Source organism: Tachypleus tridentatus, chromosome 1, assembly GCF_004210375.1.
Source record: "Tachypleus tridentatus isolate NWPU-2018 chromosome 1, ASM421037v1, whole genome shotgun sequence".
NCBI lineage: Eukaryota > Metazoa > Arthropoda > Merostomata > Xiphosura > Limulidae > Tachypleus > Tachypleus tridentatus.
In genome coordinates, this window is record NC_134825.1 from 84,706,303 (window position 1) to 84,727,058 (window position 20,756).

Here is a 20,756-nt window from a genome sequence, read left to right on the forward strand (position 1 = left end):
AAACACGTGTAAAGCATCGTGCGAAATATTTTTAGCGGTTAATAATTTTCGCTACGAAACTATTATAATTTTTGATGCAAAATAACTTACGAAAAAGACACTACATTTATTCACGTACCATAAGTTAGTAATCATATTTCAGCGAAGATAAATAAAAATATTTAAATATTTAAGAAATAGAATCTTCACAATGAGTTATAGTAATTGTATTGTCCATAGCACTAAAACTATTCTCCGCTTTTATAAATCTCTCCAAATATATCTTAACTCATGACGTGAGTAATATTGTTCGATATTGTATTTTTATAGTAAACGAAAGAAAAACTCAGTAAATTACCCAACTGTTAGACCAAATCATTTATGTCATACTCGATAATAACATGAAAATTATTACAAAAAACTTGAGGGCTGCAACGAACAAATTAAACTAACAGTATGTTATACCGATTAGTTTAGTGAAGTAAACTGTAACTTATTCTCATGTAAACAGTATGTTATACCGATTAGTTTAATGAAGTAAACTGTAACTTATTCTCATGTAAACAGTATGTTATACCGATTAGTTTAATGAAGTAAACTGTAACTTATTCTCATGTAAACAGTATGTTATACCGATTAGTTTAATGAAGTAAACTGTAACTTATTCTCATGTAAACAGTATGTTATACCGATTAGTTTAATGAAGTAAACTGTAACTTATTCTCATGTAAACAGTATGTTATACCGATTAGTTTAATGAAGTAAACTGTAACTTATTCTCATGTAAACAGTATGTGAAACCGATTAGTTTAATGAAGTAAACTGTAACTTATTCTCATGTAAACAGTATGTTATACCGATTAGTTTAATGAAGTAAACTGTAACTTATTCTCATGTAAACAGTATGTTATACCGATTAGTTTAATGAAGTAAACTGTAACTTATTCTCATGTAAACAGTATGTTATACCGATTAGTTTAATGAAGTTAACTGTAACTTATTCTCATGTAAACAGTATGTTATACCGATTAGTTTAATGAAGTAAACTGTAACTTATTCTCATGTAAACAGTATGTTATACCGATTAGTTTAATGAAGTAAACTGTAACTTATTCTCATGTAAACAGTATGTTATACCGATTAGTTTAATGAAGTAAACTGTAACTTATTCTCATGTAAACAGTATGTTATACCGATTAGTTTAATGAAGTAAACTGTAACTTATTCTCATGTAAACAGTATGTTATACCGATTAGTTTAATGAAGTAAACTGTAACTTATTCTCATGTAATCACTGTTGATTGATCCTCTTACTCTTACTGTTTTGTCTATTAAGTTACATCTCATGAAAATTCTAATAAAGAAAATTCCAGTTTAACGTCCGTCTGAAATTCTCTTGTGTTTTTTTTTTTAACTATAATAATTATACATCAAGAAAACCAGTTTATGGCATTTTTTCAATACCTTATTTTTCGATAAAGCTGAAAAGCATTAAGTTAGTTAAATGTCATCGTTCTAATTACTTTAAAAACTCCTGTCATGGTGGAGTTTTTGTTTTTTTTCTTGTGCTCGTGAGATCGTATGGTGACTAGTAAAATGTCGGACTTTACCGGTAACAAAACACATGTTAGTTTATAGAAGATTCAACATAATCTGGTAATTAGTGAATTTGTTTATTTGAAGTTAAGCACAAAGCCACACGGTGGGTTATCTGTGTTCTCTTCACTACTGGTATCGAAACCCGCTTTCAAGCGTTGTAAGTCCGCAGACATACTGTTGTGCAGTTCGCAAGTACCGTCAATGTGGGCTTACATAGATAGACCAAGTTTCATTTAATAAAATATTGAACTACACTAATCTTTCCGTTAGTTTAATACTTTTGATCATAAAGAAGTTTTTTGAACCATAATTTTATATTTTTTCAAACGTTATCCACCAGGTGTTTTTAATACATCATCAGGTTAATCAATCACTATTGAATCTTACTTTCCTAACCCAAGAAAGTTTTATTTTTTTAATTCTAAAACAGCCGGTTTTTTTACACATAATTTTCTCTTTATTTTTTCTCCTAAATAAAATATAAAATAAAAGTACTGTCTTCAGTTTGGTTTTGAATGAAAAGTGTAAAAGTGTGTACTTTTAGCCTTTCTGGACGTTTCTAATATTAATATTGTAGCTTAATTTCTTTCATTTAAAAATGTACTTTAAGTATCCTATTTATCACTTTTACAAGCCATCATAATGGTTCGTGAGTAATAAACGAGGTTTTCACCCTGCAAAAATGTATTAATCAGTTGAATCATAAAATATTTATACAGTGGAGCATATAAGAACCAAAATCACTAGAAGTTGTCTCTCAATGTGACACCCTTCAAAAATGTCTGTTTTGAGTTAAGCTCAAAGCTATGCTCTGCTCACCACTGGTATTAAAACTCTTTTCTACTGGTACAAGTCCGCAGACATACCACTGTGCTACTAGGGGGCACACTTCAAGAAAATAATGATCTACGTTGTGTTTTGTGAAACTTTTGTTATCTGTGTGTTATTTGAAAACTTTAAACATGGGGAAAATAATTTTCAATGTATAAGAAGAGGTATTGTTGTAGGTGATATTTACTTAATACAATCTAGAACTGTACTTCTTCCCAACCAGCCTTTTACGAGAAAATATCTTTTATACATAGCATTATTTTTCTAAACTGGTACACTAAGTGTTTCTTGTAGAAAATAACTTACTTTTCTTAACTATTATTAAGCCACCACGTGAGAAAGCTACTGCACCCAAACTACACTTATACATCAGCTGACGACATCTTGGAAGACACAGCTACCTTATCACGAAATAGTTGAAAAAAATATGTCACTGTTACTGTCCCCAACTTTATATAGAAGCTACTATGAAATCCAATTTCAGACTAAAATTTTTTTATCCGTTAGAAAGATCATTTGCCGACTGCCCATTGTTAACATCTCATCTATTTTTACACACGCGCGGAGACTGTAAAACCTCATGCGTAGGTACAACCGAACGTCACCTTAAGGTACGAGCATGTGGACACATTTACAAAAAATGGAAAAAGTTACAATCCTTTCAGCTCTGCTATCTATCGGCACAATACAGAAACAGGGCATTGGATTTATACTCCAAATTAAATATTCTTTCAACATCCATACATGATACTTCTGTCTCTAAGAATACACGTTATTAATTTGATTTAAGTATATTTAATTTATTTCATTTGTGCTACACACTTTCATTTTATATTAGTCGTTTTTATTCGAACTGTTTACTTATTATATACTACGAATTATATTTTGTTGTAATTACTATTATGTTTTTGTACCCCTAGATCACTGAAGATGGAATTCTGAAAATTATGAAACGGTTAATAAACGTTTCATATTATTACGTTCGTGCTAGGCTTACGTTAAACTAAATAAAGCGAGACATTTAGCTGTTAAAAAAAACAAAACTATCCAAGATGATGGAGTAGATCTATCTGAGAAAGAAACAACACTATATAACATTAATTAAATATGATGATTGGTGAAAAATATCTTCAATTTGACCCATATATATATACCATAAATCACTCAAAGTCTCATATTATCTACTCTGATCTTATTGCTAATCCATTTGACGAATTTCCACAGTATCAAATCTGCCAGAAACATTTAGTGATGGTATCGTGTCTGGTTTTATTTATGTAAAAATATTTTAAGTCGGCCTGTGTTCTTTTCTCTCTTTACCTTCACTTTTAAAATGTATAGTTCCACCACGTGTACAAAACAATATGTTCAGGCTTTTTGTCTCCTGATGAATAAATAGTGAACTTGAGAGCTCATAACGCTGAAATTCAAGGCTCAATTATTTCAGTGAACACAATACACTTAGTCCAACGCCCAGCTTTGCTCTAACAACAAAACAAAGAAAAAGGATATCTAGATATGAAGCACGTCGAACGAAAATTTTACGATCACTAAAGTTTTAGAATGTGAACGTTATGAGGAAAAATAGAAATTGAAAATATGGTAGTTGATATAAAGCAATGAAAAATATAATAGTTCATGCATACAAACAAAACCTTGTATACAACTTCGTACCATGTACAGATAATAAGGGTCATTAGGGAATATTATTTACATTCAGCTGTATTTGACTCTTAAGAACAAGTTCAGGGTATTTTATTTTCTCTCCTAACAATATTCTGTTTATAATATACTTAAGTGTTTGAAAGACGAATGCCTCTTTCTGTTTCGTGTTTTTTCAAAATGTCTCAAGAACAATAATGATTTAATCTTGACTGTGTTGTTTATGTTTATACTGATAAAGTTAAAGTTGAAATTATAAACAGTATGCTTTAGTGGTGCTGTTTAGAAAGAAAATAAAACGAAAGACAGTTACGTAGAGTAAAACTAACAGCACACGCATAATGCATAAGGAACGTGAGCCCACCATTAATTCACCTCGTTTTTAAACATTGAAGCACGTGCAAATAGTCATATGCAAACACATGAATGATAAACACGGTCTTATTTTGCAAGAAGATGAAGACAGAACTGAATAGTTTATTGAGGGTATATTTTTCATCAAAATAGAAGAAAACCAGGCATGGTTCCATTGCTTAATTTTCCTAGGAGACTCAGTATTATGGAAACTCGTCAGTTGTTATACATGAAGTTAAATTTAAAGATGTAAATAAGAAACAGCAGAAATAAACAAACTATAACCTTCACGACACAGAAGTAACACGATACTGTTTATTATGAATCTAAAATGTTAACGTCCAGATGCTGGAGTAAGACAAAAATATGCTTTGAACTTTTCATGTCCAGAACGTCAAAAGTAGGTTTTGTGATATTTCTTGAAGATGTTAGACGTGAAAAATATTGATACAATAGGAGTAACTTCTGTGATGTCAAAAATTATCATGTTACTGTGTACTTAGTGCAAAGTTACACAATGAGCTGTCAGCATCTTCTCCACCGCGGGGAATCGAGCTACGGAGTTTTGCAAAGTTAGTCAGGAAACTTCCAGCCGACACACCGGGAAGCCTGTCAAAAGTGAACATTCTTCTTATAAAAGTATACTTTTTGGTAAAATAATATTAGTACGTTCGGTTTTGTTTTTTTCTTAGTAAATCCTTAGAGTTGGAAAGGACTGTTGAAATATTGAGGACATGTTCATTTCACGCCAATGAAAATTTATAATTTCTTGTTAATTTGGTTTTCATCTCATTTTAGCCAGTATTATACGTTAACCTTAAGATAAGCCACGAAAGTCAAGCCTTTAAATTATGTTTTCTTTGATATCTAACTGATATATTTCTTTCTCAAGCAGTATTCCATAGTTAAATCAGTTAGAAAAGGCTATATTTTCTTTGGAAAGAAACAAAATATAACTAGACAGTCTGAAATTTACAAATGAATGCAATATGTCTCTCCGATTCTTCTTTATCCAATAAGACGCTCAGAATACAGTTGGTTTCAAGAGAGAACGGTATTCAAATAGGGGTAAATGAGTATAAACTATTACATATGTACAATAGAGAATAACCAGTAAACACAGTTTCTCCATAAACAGATTTATCACTGACACTTTTTCGACAAATAAGATATATTCTTCGACACGGTATTTGCAGCTTCATCCATTACATGAATCAGATTACTATATTAGTAAAAAGCTCTTGTTAGAGTTACGTCTGCAGAACTACTTATTACATGTCTTCTTCATGTGGCTTAGTGAGAAGTCTCAGGACTTATAACGCCAATTTGTTTTGATACCCACAGTGGGTACAGAAAAAATATATTTCTTTGTGCAGCTTTGTGCTTAACAACAAAAATAAAATAAATTTTATTATATACTTTGCGAATTTTGTTTAACTTTTATCCTGTAGAATGAAAAGGAAAGCACGGAATCAGTGATTTTTAGCTATAGACGTTTTTCTAAAGTATTTTTGAGCAAAGTGTCATTTGTAAATATCGAAATATAAAGAAATAGCAGATCTAAACTATTTAATGTGCAATTTTGTAATATTTCATCTGTTTAACGTCAAAAGAAAGTCATAATTTATATATCTGTTTGGTTATATACTACCTCTCTTTAGTTATCGATATCTCTTGAACTATAAAAGTTACTAAAATCTTTTGTTACCTAACGCTTACTGAGCACTGATTGAAAATAATATGAAAATATATATTATTTTTAACTGGGCTTCTTTCGTTGAATAAGACTATTAGTGTGTTCTTTACTCTCAATTATCAGAATTAGTTCAGAAATTACCTTAAAATAATATATTTTATAGAAATATTCGTTTTTTTTGTTTTAGAATCTTTGTGCAAACTACACATAGAGCTATCTACGCACAGCCCTTCCTAATTTTGAGCTGACAAACTAGAGTGAAGGCAGATATAAAACAGCACCTATTACTAACTATTGAACTCTTTTTTTTGTCCGAACAATTGAATTTGATTGTCACGCTTATAGCTGTCTCACGGTTCCAATGTGCGGGACGCGTCTTTGCGGAAACAGTCAACGAACCATAAACTCTCGCATTCACAGTTTTAGTATGCTAAAAACTTGGCCACTCGACCACTCGTACAAATAACAAAGGATAATTACAGAACTGCTTAAAAAAGGATAAAAATCACAACAATAATTATCATAATCACAAATAAAACATCACAATAAATAACACAGGTGGCGACACCAGGAACAAATTAGATCAATAATTAAATACAATTAATGAACATTAGAGCTAGTTTTAAGTTTTTATTTATAGAATGCAAATATCTTCAGTTCTTTGTTTAAAAATTGTAATAATATTACTACAAACGTTCATTTCTTGGATAAAAAATGGGAGTTCAAAGAAAAACATGGAACAAATATTTAGTCAAACTGATTCAAGGTATAAACTCTTCAAGGTTCAAGGCGATCAGCTTATAAGAATGGAATGACACACAATTGTAATTGCTGGAAATAAGAAGAAATATTTATAAGAAATCTATTTCTCCCTTTGCTTGCGGTCAGGCTATTTTATCTATAACTTAAGGTTAGTTCACAAAAATATTATTTATTCGACTGGGCGAATTCCTTTTTAAATATAAGTGTCGCGTTCGAATTAAGTTCAACCTGTAACGAATTGTTAATAAATTAACATAATATAATGTTTAGGGACAACAAGGAATCTGTTAGTCCATCTTGGCTATCCCCTCCTCTAAACCAAGCCAAAACTATTAATTAACAACAACAACAAATTTTAAGCCAACTTTTATCATTCATATACCTATCATATACTCACTCAAAATTATTGTCCTTACAACATTCAAAGACAATCTATCCCATAGGCCAAACACCCTGTTTGGAAAATAGAATAATATCATTAAACGTAATATAACAATGATCAGTTATACCTGAGTGTTTCCCCATTCCCCAATTTCCAATTAGAAGTTAACAATAAATCTAAAACAACGTTATTTTTAGTACGTTCCTTGACAGATTGGTAGATAAAGTCATCATGAACAGTTTCCAAAAACATTTCTACCTCGTGGTTTGATTCTAGCTCTTCTCAGTCAGTATGTTTGAACTTAAAATCACCCATATTTATGACTTTATTAATTGCTAAAGTCTTAAACTCATTTTCAAGTTTTTACTAATTTCATCAGTTTCATCTGGTAGTCTATAACAAATTCTACCCAAAAAAACACAAATGGATTTAATCTTCTTGATGTTGGCCTTAACGTTTTCAACTTCAACAGGATGTAATTCATACTTTACATATATAGCCACTTCTCCCTCTATCTTTACTATTCTTTCCCTATTAAATATCCTATAACCATGTATCTAAAGAAGTTTCTGTCGTCAAAATAATTTAACCTTGTTCCAATTATTCTCATTATATTCAAATATTTTATTTCTACCAGTGCCCTAAACTCAACTGTTTCATATCTTGCATGTCAGTTTTGTTTTATTTAGTTTACCTTTGTTCTCACCACTATTTAGTCCTAGTTTAAAACTTCTCTTACAGCTGAGTTAATTGCCCTTGCAAACATGTCAGACCCTTTCCTATTTTAAGTGTAAAGCATCCATTTCAAACAGTTTCCTCCTCCCTGACCTTAACCTGCTCGTCCTTACACACTAATTTCTGTCTAGAATTTAACTCTAGTGACCTGCTCAAAATTTCATCTCCACAACTAGTTCTTGGTAGTATCCCTAACACAATTAATATATTACTTTTATTTTTAAATACCTTTATCAACTCATTGTATTTATTAGCTTCTCTGATTTACCCTTTTTTATATATCATTAGCCCTTAGACGCACAAACCAGACTAACTTTGCTCATTCCCTTCATCATATCTCTTAATCAGTCGTGTCTTCCACCTGTGTCTCATGTGTCGTTTCCCCCTATTTACCCCACAAATGATTCTATGCACACGTTGTGTCAAGGTATCACCAATAAGAATAACCTCACTAGGTTCATAATCCACATCGTTCTGTATTCCTTTTGCTTTCCCTTCCTCCAATAGTTCACTGTCTTCACAAACTAAGGGCTGAAACATGTTGCTCAACAGAATAGGGTCTTTACAATTACGTTCACTAATTTTTACTCTGTGCTATCCTTTTTAACTTCCTGAATGTCATTCTTAATATTAGTTGATTCCTCCCTTGAATCTAAAAGCTTAAGCACATCTTTAAGCTTTGATGTCATTTCCCATAATTTATACTTCTCTTTACCTATTTCCTCAACTTTAGTTAGGAAAAACCTTTCCTTCAACCTGTAAACTCTAGATGTAAACTGAACCATCGTCACTACTAACCGCCTTAAAAGTGTATAATACTCCAGAGTTTCCAAATAAAACTCATTTGTTGTACCTATCTCACCTAACAGACTGGAAAAGCTTAATCTGGATTAATCTTAAACATTGTATTATTTGTAAAGTTAAAAGAAACACTCGATACCATGACTGAATACCAGTAGTCTGTTGTTAGCACTGTTAAGCCTAAGTTTAACAGTTAACTAGTAATTAGACTTCATTTGTTCAGTCAAACAACATATTTAATTTGTCTAACAGTCTCACTGTAAATTGACTTATAACTAAGACTAAAGATGTATTACGCTTATTAAGACTGTTTGACGTTATAGTAGACGTTTCACCACTAAAATCTAAATTAACTGTAACGTCTAAAAACCAAATAACATTAAAAAATCTACGATATTTTGAGTACTTAGTTTCTAAAATCTTCTCTTTTCAAGTAACGCCCTCTTTGACATAATAATTATGTTGCATTAGTAGAAAATTCAAATCTTCGATAACCGGTTCGGTTACATTGGTATGTATTTTAGAACTTTAAATACAGCATGTTACATCATCAAGGTTATACAAAAATATTCGTACTATTCATTAACATTTTAATTTAGGGTTCATGCTAGAAATTTCATTTGAAATACAATTTTAATTTCTTGTGTGACCTTGGCTGTTACTGAATCTAGATTTGTCGTGTTCCCAACCCTCACACTTTGAGCTACTGGGTATAATATTTGTGAAAATTTAATTGATATAATAAAATACAATCTAATTTTGTTTTGTTACTATTTTTTAAATTTGAATTTCAGTCTTGTATGCTTGTTACATATTTAATACAATCATATGTAAATCTTGCAACACTCCTACGGTGGCTAAGAGGTAAGTTTGAGGTCTAACAGAGCTAAAGTCCAATGTTATATTCTTACAAATGACGCAGCGCAGATAACCATTGTGCACGTTTGAGCTGAAATAAACAAGTCTCACAAAGTGAAGCTAATTTAATTCCTTTTTTTTTTACGGCAAACAAAAAATCGTCTTCCTTCTCTGTCATTTCAATATTAATATTTACTTTCGTTCCAAGAAAGCTACGGCAATAAGTAACTAAACATGTCATTCTTACTGTTTTCTTTATAAAAATTAGAATGCATTGTTTCATCATTTAGGTAGTATCGTTGCTAGCGATACTTTCGGTCGTAAACCAAATAATACACTACATGGACAAAAGTACGTAGACACCCGACCATCACTCCAATATTTGCTTGTTGAACAGCTCATTCCAAAACCTAGTGCATTAATATGGAGTTCGTTCCTCATTTTCTCCCATAACAGTCTCCACTCTTCGGGGAAAAATTTTCACTAGATTTTGGAACATGGCTGCGGGGATTCTCTCCTATTTAGCCGTAAGAGCATTAGTGAGGTCGGGAACTGATGTCGGGAGAGAAGCCCTGGTTCGTAGTCGGCGTTCCAATTCATTCCAAAGGTGTTTGATAAGGTTGCAGTCAGGGCTTTGTGCAGACCAGCCAAGTTTTTTTTTACACTAACCTTGGCAAACCATGTCTTTATGGACCTCGCTTTGTGCACGTGGGCATTGTCATGCTGAAACAAAAAAGGGTGTTTCCCGAACTGTTGCCACAAAGTTTGTAGCACACAATTCTCTAGAATGTCATTGTATGCTGTAGCATTAAGATTTCCTTTCATCGGAACTAAAGAGCGTATCACAGATAATGAAAAACAGCCCCAGACCATTATTCCTCCTCCATAAAACTTTACAGTTGGCACTAGGCATTCAGGCAGGTAGCGTTCTCCAGGCATCTGCCAAACCCAGATTCGTCCGTCAGACTATCAGATAGTGAAGCGTGATTCATCACTCCAGAGAACGTATTTCCACTGCTCCAGAATCCAATGGTGATGTGCTTTACACCACTCTAGCCAACGCTTGTCATTGCACATGGTGATCTTAGGCTAGTGTGCGGCTGCTTGGCCATGGAAATCCATTTCATGAAGCTCCCGACAAACAGTTCTTGTGCTGACGTTAATTCCAGAGGCAGGTTGAAATTCAGAAGTGAGTTTTGCAACTGTGGAGAGACGATGTTTACGCGCTACGCGTTTCAGCACTCGACAGTTCCGTTCTGTGAGCTTGTGTGGCTGAGCTGTTGTTGCTTTTTAAACGTTTTTACTTCACAAAAAACAGCATTTACAGTTGACCAGGACAGCTCTAGCAGGGCAGAAATTTAACGAACGTACTTGCTGGAAAGGTGGCATCTTATGACAGTACCACGTTGAAAGTCGCTGAGCTCTTCAGTACGATCCATTCTATTACTATAGTGTGTCTATAGAGATTACATGGCCATATGCTTGATATTATGCACCTGTTAACAATGGGAGTGGCTGAAATAGCCAAACCCACTAGAAGGTGTGTCCACATACGTTTGGCCATGCAGTGTATCTCGCGGATTCAGTCAACTGAGGAGATTAAGGTTATTCCAACGTCCATACGAATTTCATTATTCATAGATTTCCCTTCGCTTTGTATTTCTTTTACATATACTATCCTAAACTCTCTCTTTTTATTTCTTTTGGATTTGGACTTAAGCTTTTTTCCTCTCCACATTGCTTGATTCGTTGAATTTTATGAAGATGAAAATTAGATTTAAGGCAACGTATGAGCGTTTAACCTTATCAAAAAATGTTTTAACCAATTGTTTAAAATGTTTCATTTAAACATGGTAAATTAAGGATCTGTATCTTTTTTCTTTCTTGTGTTACTATTTTAAAACTTAAATTTTCGATGATACGAGTTTTCATACATAACTTAGGGTATACCTATCATATCGAATATTGATGTCTCTTTTGTTGTAGTTTAAAAAACAATAAAAATAAGAGACTCTAGCATGGTAATATACTCACCAACGTTCAAGATTCTAATGAAATACAAATATATTTTTTAGAACTAAGCCACAGTGAGCTACAACATGTGCCATCCCATGAAATCGAATCACAGATTTTAGCGTTGTAAGTCTACAAACTTACCGCCGTCCCACCAGAGAACAATTTACATTTTGTTTGCCTATTTCTTGGTTTAGTCAAACATTTCTATTGTTGAAATGATGTTGAGTAGGTAATCATATAAAGTTATATAATTATGTTTTTAATATAAAAAATGACTGGTTGTTATAATGACGTTATCTGTTTGTTTATTTAACAGAACGACACGTTTTACAAACAGTGGGGTAAACAAATTTTATGAGAATTCATATTTTCTTCTCATGGACTGTATTTTCACAATTTGTTAAGATAATCTGGTAATGTATTTGTACTATTTGCAAACATACCTGGAAGACTGAATCCATAAACAGATCTTTGTTTATTTTTGTTATTTTATTATTACTGAATTTTAAATTTGTGATGTCTCTTGCAGGCAACCATTAACTGAAAGTCTTCGTAATATATAGAATGGATTGTTGCTGCTTATATTCGTTAAACGAGATACTAATAATCAAAATCCAAATGTACTGTACAATGTAAGTAAAAGATATTTGCGTTTATAATGGTCTAGTTCGAGCAAGACAAAATCGTTGTTATAACGTTTATTACATATCTGCCCCCTAGTAGCTCAGTCATAAGTCTGGAGACCCAAACCACTAAAAATCATTTCCTTTAAAATCTTAAAATATCTAAATATAGTTCTTCCATGCACTAAGCCCCTCTTGAAATCCTCTTACCGACTGTTCACTGTAAGTCTTAGTTTTGATTTTACAACCTAAAACATGGTGTTATGTCATCATCATTAGTCCAGTGAACTTTCCCTATGTTCACTGTTGGTCTTAGTTTGTATTTTACAACCTGAAACATGGTGTCCTGTCATCGACATCAGTGAACTTATAATACACTAATAACGTGTTGTTTTCTACTTGTACGCACCAAGTTTTAAAAATCAACAGAAAAACATTGGTTCAACTTAATAAATATACCGTTTGCTAATAAAAATTACATCCAATTACTTTTCGTGATTTATTAACAGGATGTTAAAACTAGTTAGGAAATTCAAACAAATTCCTTAAAAAATTCTTTCTTGTCATTCAAATGCTAGTTTTGAAATTATTAATCTTACTTCGAAACGACGTGGAAGCAACTAATATTTAACATTTTTTCTCAAATGCATAGGATACGCTAATTGTGCTTTGTAAGAATGATTTAAATGTGCTAATATAGCGACATGTTGCCATAGGAACGAGTCTTTGCATCAAGAGTGACATCGTTAGAATCTTTGCACTCGCTTCGCGTCATACTGTCAACAATTTGACAATGTAATATCACTGTGGGAGATACGGTATACAGCCGAAGAATTATGACGTTTCGAATAAAGACATTTGTATAGCAAGATTGTAAACTCTGTAGGGCAAAAGGCTATGATTTTTTGAATAAGGGAATTTTTAATTTTTAAACAGATCCAAAATAGCTAGCAACGCAAAGCGCTTAAAACAGAAGCACGCTTTAAAACTATAACCCAAGTCAAATTAACATGATTCCATATTCCACAAAATGAAGAATATGATAAGGAAAGAAAATCCTTTTATCCACAAATCCATTCCAATGAAGCTAAGAATATCTCTTGGTATCGTCAACAAGATAATCAATAATGATTTTATAATGACGAAGGCTCATAAGTCAAGATTTGGCAAGCTTCCAGCCACACTTTGAAATCAACAGCATTTTCATTAATAAAATAGTTAAAAAAAACTGAAACATTAGTAAGCTGATTCACATAGCTAGCAAGTTTGCGTTTGATTCGTTTAAATATAGACTTGGAAGTTACTATCTACGCAGTTTAGAGGGTCTGTTGAAAAATATAGTCAAGCTGAATGTTTTGACACTGACTTCATTGAACTGATTACAACGTAAACTGCGATGGAGTAAGAAGTAGTTTCAAAAACACAATGAACTGGTGCACCTTTCATGTAAAATTATGGTTAATCCTTAATGTATTGAGATTTTTTAAGTGTTTCGTAGCAACTACCGCTTAATAATAATTTAACTTCAGAGCATGTTTTCTAGTATTTGTTTCCATAACTAGCCTTCAAAATATTTATGTCTTAGCATTTAACAATTGTATTGTGCATTTATATTCGAATTTTTCTTATGAAATACATAGGAAAGTTTTGATACTTTCACGTAAGCTCAGTGATTAAACATTTTACAGAGAGTTGAATTTGTTATGTTAAAACAATTTCAAATAGACAAATCAGCAAGTCACATGAAATCAACAACCAATATAAAGTCGAGATGGAATGTATCAGAAGTACATTTTGAAAGAGTGTGCGATTCGACCTAATAATCTTAAGGCAGATGTTTGTGTTTTGCAAGAAAACTATACTGCAAGAATATTGTCAAGATGCACAGCCGTCAGATGGAACACGAATGGACGTGGTACATGGAGAGTTATAACTACTGAAGCTCCAAATTTGTTTTAATATAACGTGCTCAGCCTTTTAGCTAAGAATTTGGGGAAATGTAAAATAATTAAACATTTTAATTCACATTTTGTGATTATTTTTATGGTAAAGTTTGTTTATTGCTACTTTCTTCTGTTTCACAGTTTGTTTGGGAACATTCTCAACATGCATAGCCCTCTTCCTCTCACCTGTAATAATGGCCATTTGCAGGCGGAGGAGTGCAAGATTAATAGCCGTCCTGGGTGGACTTATCACAGCTCTTGGATGTCTTTTTACTTCTTTCGCCTCTCAGTTCCACCAGCTGTTTGTTAGCTACGGATTATTTGTGGGTTGTGGTGTCTGCATGATCCGTGATGCAGCAACACTTATAATTGGTCAGTACTTCAAACGGAAACGAGAATTGGTAGAAATTGCCATCTTCTGTGGCGCTGGCTTCGGGATGACTATTATTCCAGTCTTTCTAAGTGAATGTATCAGGTATGTAAGTTTTATATTTTTAAGACACTGTAAAATAACATATATTCATTTGCTTTAAGTCAACTTTTTGTTTTCTTCAAATGTTTAACTTTATATGGTGTAAGGAAAGAAACCTATCCGTCACTGATGTTACACAGTCCTCGAACATCAAAACAGCCAAGTAGTAATCTTCATCCTGGTCATTGTCTATTTATTCTTGCTTTTTTTGGACTCCATGCGTATTTTATGTTTGAAACAAATCTTATTTAGTAAAATAAAATTAAAACATAACTTATAGCTGAACTATATTCAAAATGTCTTTATTATTTTCCGTGATTCTATTTAGATAATAGCTACTATATGTGGCAAAACGTTTTATTTGTATGTAAGTACTAATTTACGCATTCATGCAAGCTATAAGATTTGTAATAAAAATATCAAGATGAGTGATTTCAGATTGATCAAACTGTCTGTTAAAACATCAAGACGAATAATTCAGATGGATCAAACTGTTTGTTAAAACATCAAGATGAATGATTTCAGATTGATCAAACTGTCTGTTAAAGAACTTGTTACAATGAAAATTTCAATGGAAGTTGAACAATAGAAGAAGTAATCCCTTCTGAATATGTCCATTATTATATAGTGAAAGTCTGACGTAGTTTCTTTCTGTGTATGACCATAATTATCTTGTAAGGTGTGACATAATGTCCATTTTGAATATGTCAATAATTATCATGTATAAAGTGTGATATTGTGTCCCATTTAAATATGTACATAACATTATCGTGTAAAACCTGACATACTGTGTCTTTTGAATATGCTCTTTATTATTTCTGTAAAGACTGACTGTCTCTTTTGTACACATATATGTGTGTGTGTAATATTTTCTACATATGTAACGCTTTTCGATTTATGAGATACTTCCTTCTTGGTTTTAAATTTATGTGTTTAAAGATATATGTGTTCTGTGCTATATTCACAAACTTAAAAACTACAATTAACTACAATTAGTTACTTGTTACAGCTCTAATAAAAATGTAAGTGCTTTTCTTTTGTCTTTTGATGAATCTGAATATATCTGAAGTGACGCTGTTAGGCTAGTTTACATTATCTGCTGGTTATAATGAAATTATAATATATATTAAGAACTATTAATCAAACGTAAACTAACTGTATACATTTCGATTGAAACTAAAATATTTAAAAGTAATATATAAAGTTAGCCATGGAAAGAACTAGTTTTATTAATTACTATAATACAAAACTAATCCTTACTATGAATAAACAGAACTGGTTCAGTTGATGAATACGTTCGCTGGTAGAGATAATTGCAACCCCAATACCAGTAATAAAATTTTGACCAGTTTAGTACATTAATATTAACTATAAATCCGTACAATAAAATAAGAGTGCAGATTAATCTACACTTTAGTTTATCTGATACTTTATTTAAACCCAAGAAAGTAAATAAGAATAAAGCATAGCCGTTGTTATGAAAACAATGCTAAAGAAACTGAAGTGCCGTAACTGTAAATTTATTTTAATGTGTAGTTCTTCTGTTAACAAAAACTGCCTTTTATATGATCAAAATATTCTTGTAGATAATCTGACGTAGTGTCTTTTGTATATGCTCATTATTATCTTGTGTAAAGTCTGTCATCGTCCTTTTTGTATACGTTCATAATTATCTTGTGTAAAATCTGTCATAAAGTCCTTTTTGTACATGTTTAGAATGATTTGTGTAGAGCACGGTATATTCTCTATTTTCTTTCAAAATAAGTTTTAGCGTGATTATAAAACATAACATTTTGAACTTTGCTTCTGTGAAGTAATAGCTGCAGTGCAATTATATTTACAGCTTTCATAACAATAACTGTAAAACACTTATTATCGAAATATGTTAGACATATGGCATCTTTAAGTTTAATTTGTGACTTATTAATGTTTACTTGTAAATATGTAACTTGTTTACGTTTAATTATAAATATGTGACTTGTTGATGTTTACTTATAAATACGTGGCAAGTTTATGTTTAATTCTCAAGAAAAATATTTATTTGTTTTTATGTGTTGTTTTAGTACGATCAGTATCAAATTATTTACAATCGACAAAACTGTGTTAATACTTAGAAGTATATAAAAGGGCAAAACGTTTCACTTCTTCTTTGTTTTATTTCTGTTTGAGATATGCATTACCTTTTTGTTCTTTCTTCTATTAAAGAAAATCATAATGTCTGAAGTCTATGTTATCTAGCAGAATATAAAATATAAATTAAATCTAACCATAACATATCAAAAGTTCTAGTAAATTATTAAAAATATTGTTTGTTTCTGCTCATTCTATAGAGCTGTTGGATGGAGACTTGGTCTGCAGACAGTCACAGGAATCGTCTCCATTACGTTTATTTTAGGATTCTTTTACCGCCCAGCTTCCTTATACCACCCGCAAAGGAGGGCGATCCTCCACTTGAGAGATCTACTGAAGCGTTTGAACGCCAGAGATAAACAAGGAGTTATAGATAAAACTCATTTCTTTCACTTCGAAGTTCTCAAGTCACGAACTGTTCAAATCCTTTTTATGGGAACTGTTCTAACTACCTTTGGAGCTCATACACCAATAATTTTACTCGTGGGTTCAGAAAATCATATACAAAAATCAATAATATTTTATTTTAAAGTTGTAAAGAGTAGCCGATGAGATATATACGCAGAAAACACACATACACCTGATGAAATCATTTCATTAGGAGAAATGTGACCAAGAATACGTCACTGCGCTTTCTTGTTTAATAAAGTAAATTTATTTTGCTATAAATTATAAAGCACTAAAAATATTCACATTTACAAAATGCATACCTATAACTTTGTCATGTAACTTATCACCAAGAAAATACAACAAGTCATTTATAAGTCGCAAATCGTTTCCTATTTAATCCTTTTATTTCTGTGAAACACGTTGTTGATCGTAAAAATCATTAACTGACTTGAAAAAGGAGATAGAAACAAATTTTATTTCATCATAATTTTCACATAAGAACAAGTACTGAAAAACATCCTTAATTTATGGCAATCTTGGAAATACTAGATCCAAAACCATTTGTTTTAATTAATTTCGGATAAAGGTAAAAACTATATAGCCGACCGGAGCTAAGTATCTAAAGGTCCAAGATAAAAGTCTCGATTGATTTTAACACACTCCGTGCTTTAAGCTGTAAGTGAATTATGGTAGTAAGTCAATCTTGTTATTCAGTTAGTCTAATAAATTCTTAGTTGCGGCGAATGTTCGCATTCCATTTGACCTGAAATTTCAACTTAAGAACTGCTATACCTGAAACGTACAGATTCAAAACACCAATGTTTAAAACATAGACGAGCGTTAATGACGAGAAACATATTCCTGAAAATTACAAAGATTGAAGAAGTTACGCTCCACAGCGAGGAGTCATACTCTAAAACCCTAGTTTCAATACATGTAGCGTATACAGCAAAGATTGCCGTCTAGTAGCTTCTTGCAGAAAAACATAGAAACAAATAAACATTGAAGTTACTTTTAAATATGTAAGACAACTGAAAACAAAAACAAAAATGGAACAGTACTCTACCGAATGAATTTCTTAAGTTATATCTATCTGAGAAACCTTTGATAAAGATGCATAGAAACTGTTAAATTATGCAACTAATAAACTTTTCGCTAAGCCACCAGGGAGAAACTATGAAGTAGCATCAGTGTCGAATTTAACTTTAATTATGAGATGAAAAATGACAATTGATTTTCGTTTTATTCAGTATACTAGAGGAAATGTTAACCAACATCCTTTGTTGAGTAGAACAAGTAAACCAAGGAACTAAAACAAACATTAAATAATAGGAACACCTTACTGATCAAATGAAAACAATATTCAAAGTTTGTTGAAATGAATACAAACGTGATACGGTAGATTTCCGTTATAAATATTTCGATAGTTTGTGGCCACCTACTACGAAACATATTCGCGTTTTGCATTGCTACAAATAAGACTGCATGTTTTAATATTAAACATACCATTATAACTTATGTTTTGTTTAAGTTATTCAGCGACATGACGCTATATTCCTCGTAATATAAAAATAGTTTTTATTTACTAGATTATGTAACTGTACAGTATATTGTTCGTTTCACAGTTGTACATGGAACAGAGTTATTTGATTATCAAAATGTATCATTACTCATAAACTTAATGAGTATTTTAATTTCATGTTTTTAAACAAACGTATATATATATATATATTTAGATTCATATATATTTCTCAAAGTATATTATACTATGCATGTAGATTTTTTCCTTGTTGTATTAAACTCAACTTTTTGAGTTATTTTGAAAACTATTTTTTTATATTTTCCTTGAATTACTTAAGTTGAAATTCTACTATTTATAGCTTTTCATAAATGACATTTAATTATGTTAAAGTATAATTATTCAAAATTACATGATAAATAGATATTTCTTTATGTTTTTATAATAATGTGTAACTTCACTGCCAACTTATTAAATAAAACATTAAACTTTTGTTTTTTAAGCACGTTCTTAATAAAGAATGTTTAAGTTCGTCACAATTATCTGTTTAATGAGTGAAAATGTATAAAAAATAACATTAAGTTTAAGAAACTTATAGATGTGGTAACAGGACTTTAATTACTATAATGTTTCTCATTAGTTTTTTCTCAAACGAAATGACCAGCAAATAAAAATTCTCTAACGACCCAGTAGATTATTTGATGAGATATGAAATGTAATACCACAGTTTGTTTCTCAGTATTACTAATTTTAATACTTACAGATTCACCAGTGTGAAAAAGAAGGTTTGGACTACCAATCCTTGTTGCTGCTTCAAGCTTTTCTAGGCATAGCTTTTGTTTTGGGAAGTGGCATTTTTGGCTTTATCGTTGTAAGAAACAGACCACACTGCATAGTTTCCCGTCAGTATCTCTGTCAAATTGCCTCTTTCATGATAAGTGCCTCACTTTTGGTTTTCACTACTGTAGAAGAATATAAGGGATACTTGCTATTTGTATGGATTTATGGACTGTTCTATGGAGGCTACACTTATTCATTAAAAATGTATACACTTGAAAAAGTTCGAGCACGAAATTTTAGCAGAGCCTGGGGTTTCATCCAGTGGGCACAAGCCATTCCGTTTCTAATAGGAATTCCTGTTGTAGGTAAACATAAAGAAATAAATGAGTTATTAGAATATAATGACTCAAAAGTCACTGAAACCTTTGACCATAAATACTTCATTTTCTCTTAACCGTTAACAAGTAGTGTGGTTATAGAAATTGTTTTTTTTCTATTGCTAAAAACATGATACTTTAACTGTAAGTTTTAGTTATTTATTCTCAATAATGATAAGAATTTACAAAATGAAAAATTAAAATTCAGATTTATGTTACTTATTTTATTTTTGGAGATTTATTACGACATATAGAGTTTCCAACAATCAGAGTTCTTTAGTGGTAAAAATACCGAAAGGAAGGTTAGGTGTTAACCTGATCAAAACACGATTATCTCGGTGAATAATTTTTGCGTCTACCAGCTGACTTTCCTGTAACAATGCTCTTTGTAGCCCAATGACGTTTCAGGTATTCTGGATACAGTACACTTGGGATACCCTACTGTTCTGGCAACGTTCGATCGCTTTATACCATATCTAAACAGTCAAACAATTTGGCATCCAATAACTTATGGCACCTAACGAGACATGACTCTATTGTGCCAAGTACAGAATGAAATAATTAATGTATTATGTTGGCCTGTGTCTATGTATTCATAAACACACAAAACAGGCGTATGTGTGTGTTTTGGTAAATAAATGCTCAAAACAACTTATACAGACCAGAATAACAGCTCATATATGATTGATCCTACTTTACCTTCTCTGTCACTATTCAGATATTTACTCAATAACTACACCATGCATGTAGACAATAACATCAATATAGATCAGTGTGCAAGTATTTTAACACAAGGCTGTAATTATATTAAACCAGTTAGTGATTCTATTTTCTAGTGAAGAACTAC

General features: G+C 31.6%; 1 protein-coding gene across 1 annotated transcript in view; it reads left to right on the forward strand.

Moving 5' to 3' along the window:
- LOC143254191 (monocarboxylate transporter 10-like) overlaps positions 1 to 20,756 on the forward strand; it is a 76,809-nt gene that overhangs the window by 53,955 nt on the left and 2,098 nt on the right. Inside the window, exons 2-4 of the mRNA XM_076508990.1 lie at positions 14,383 to 14,716; positions 17,044 to 17,326; positions 19,516 to 19,897. Coding sequence (XP_076365105.1) covers positions 14,383 to 14,716; positions 17,044 to 17,326; positions 19,516 to 19,897 — 999 coding nt within the window. The remainder of the gene's footprint in view (positions 1 to 14,382; positions 14,717 to 17,043; positions 17,327 to 19,515; positions 19,898 to 20,756) is intronic.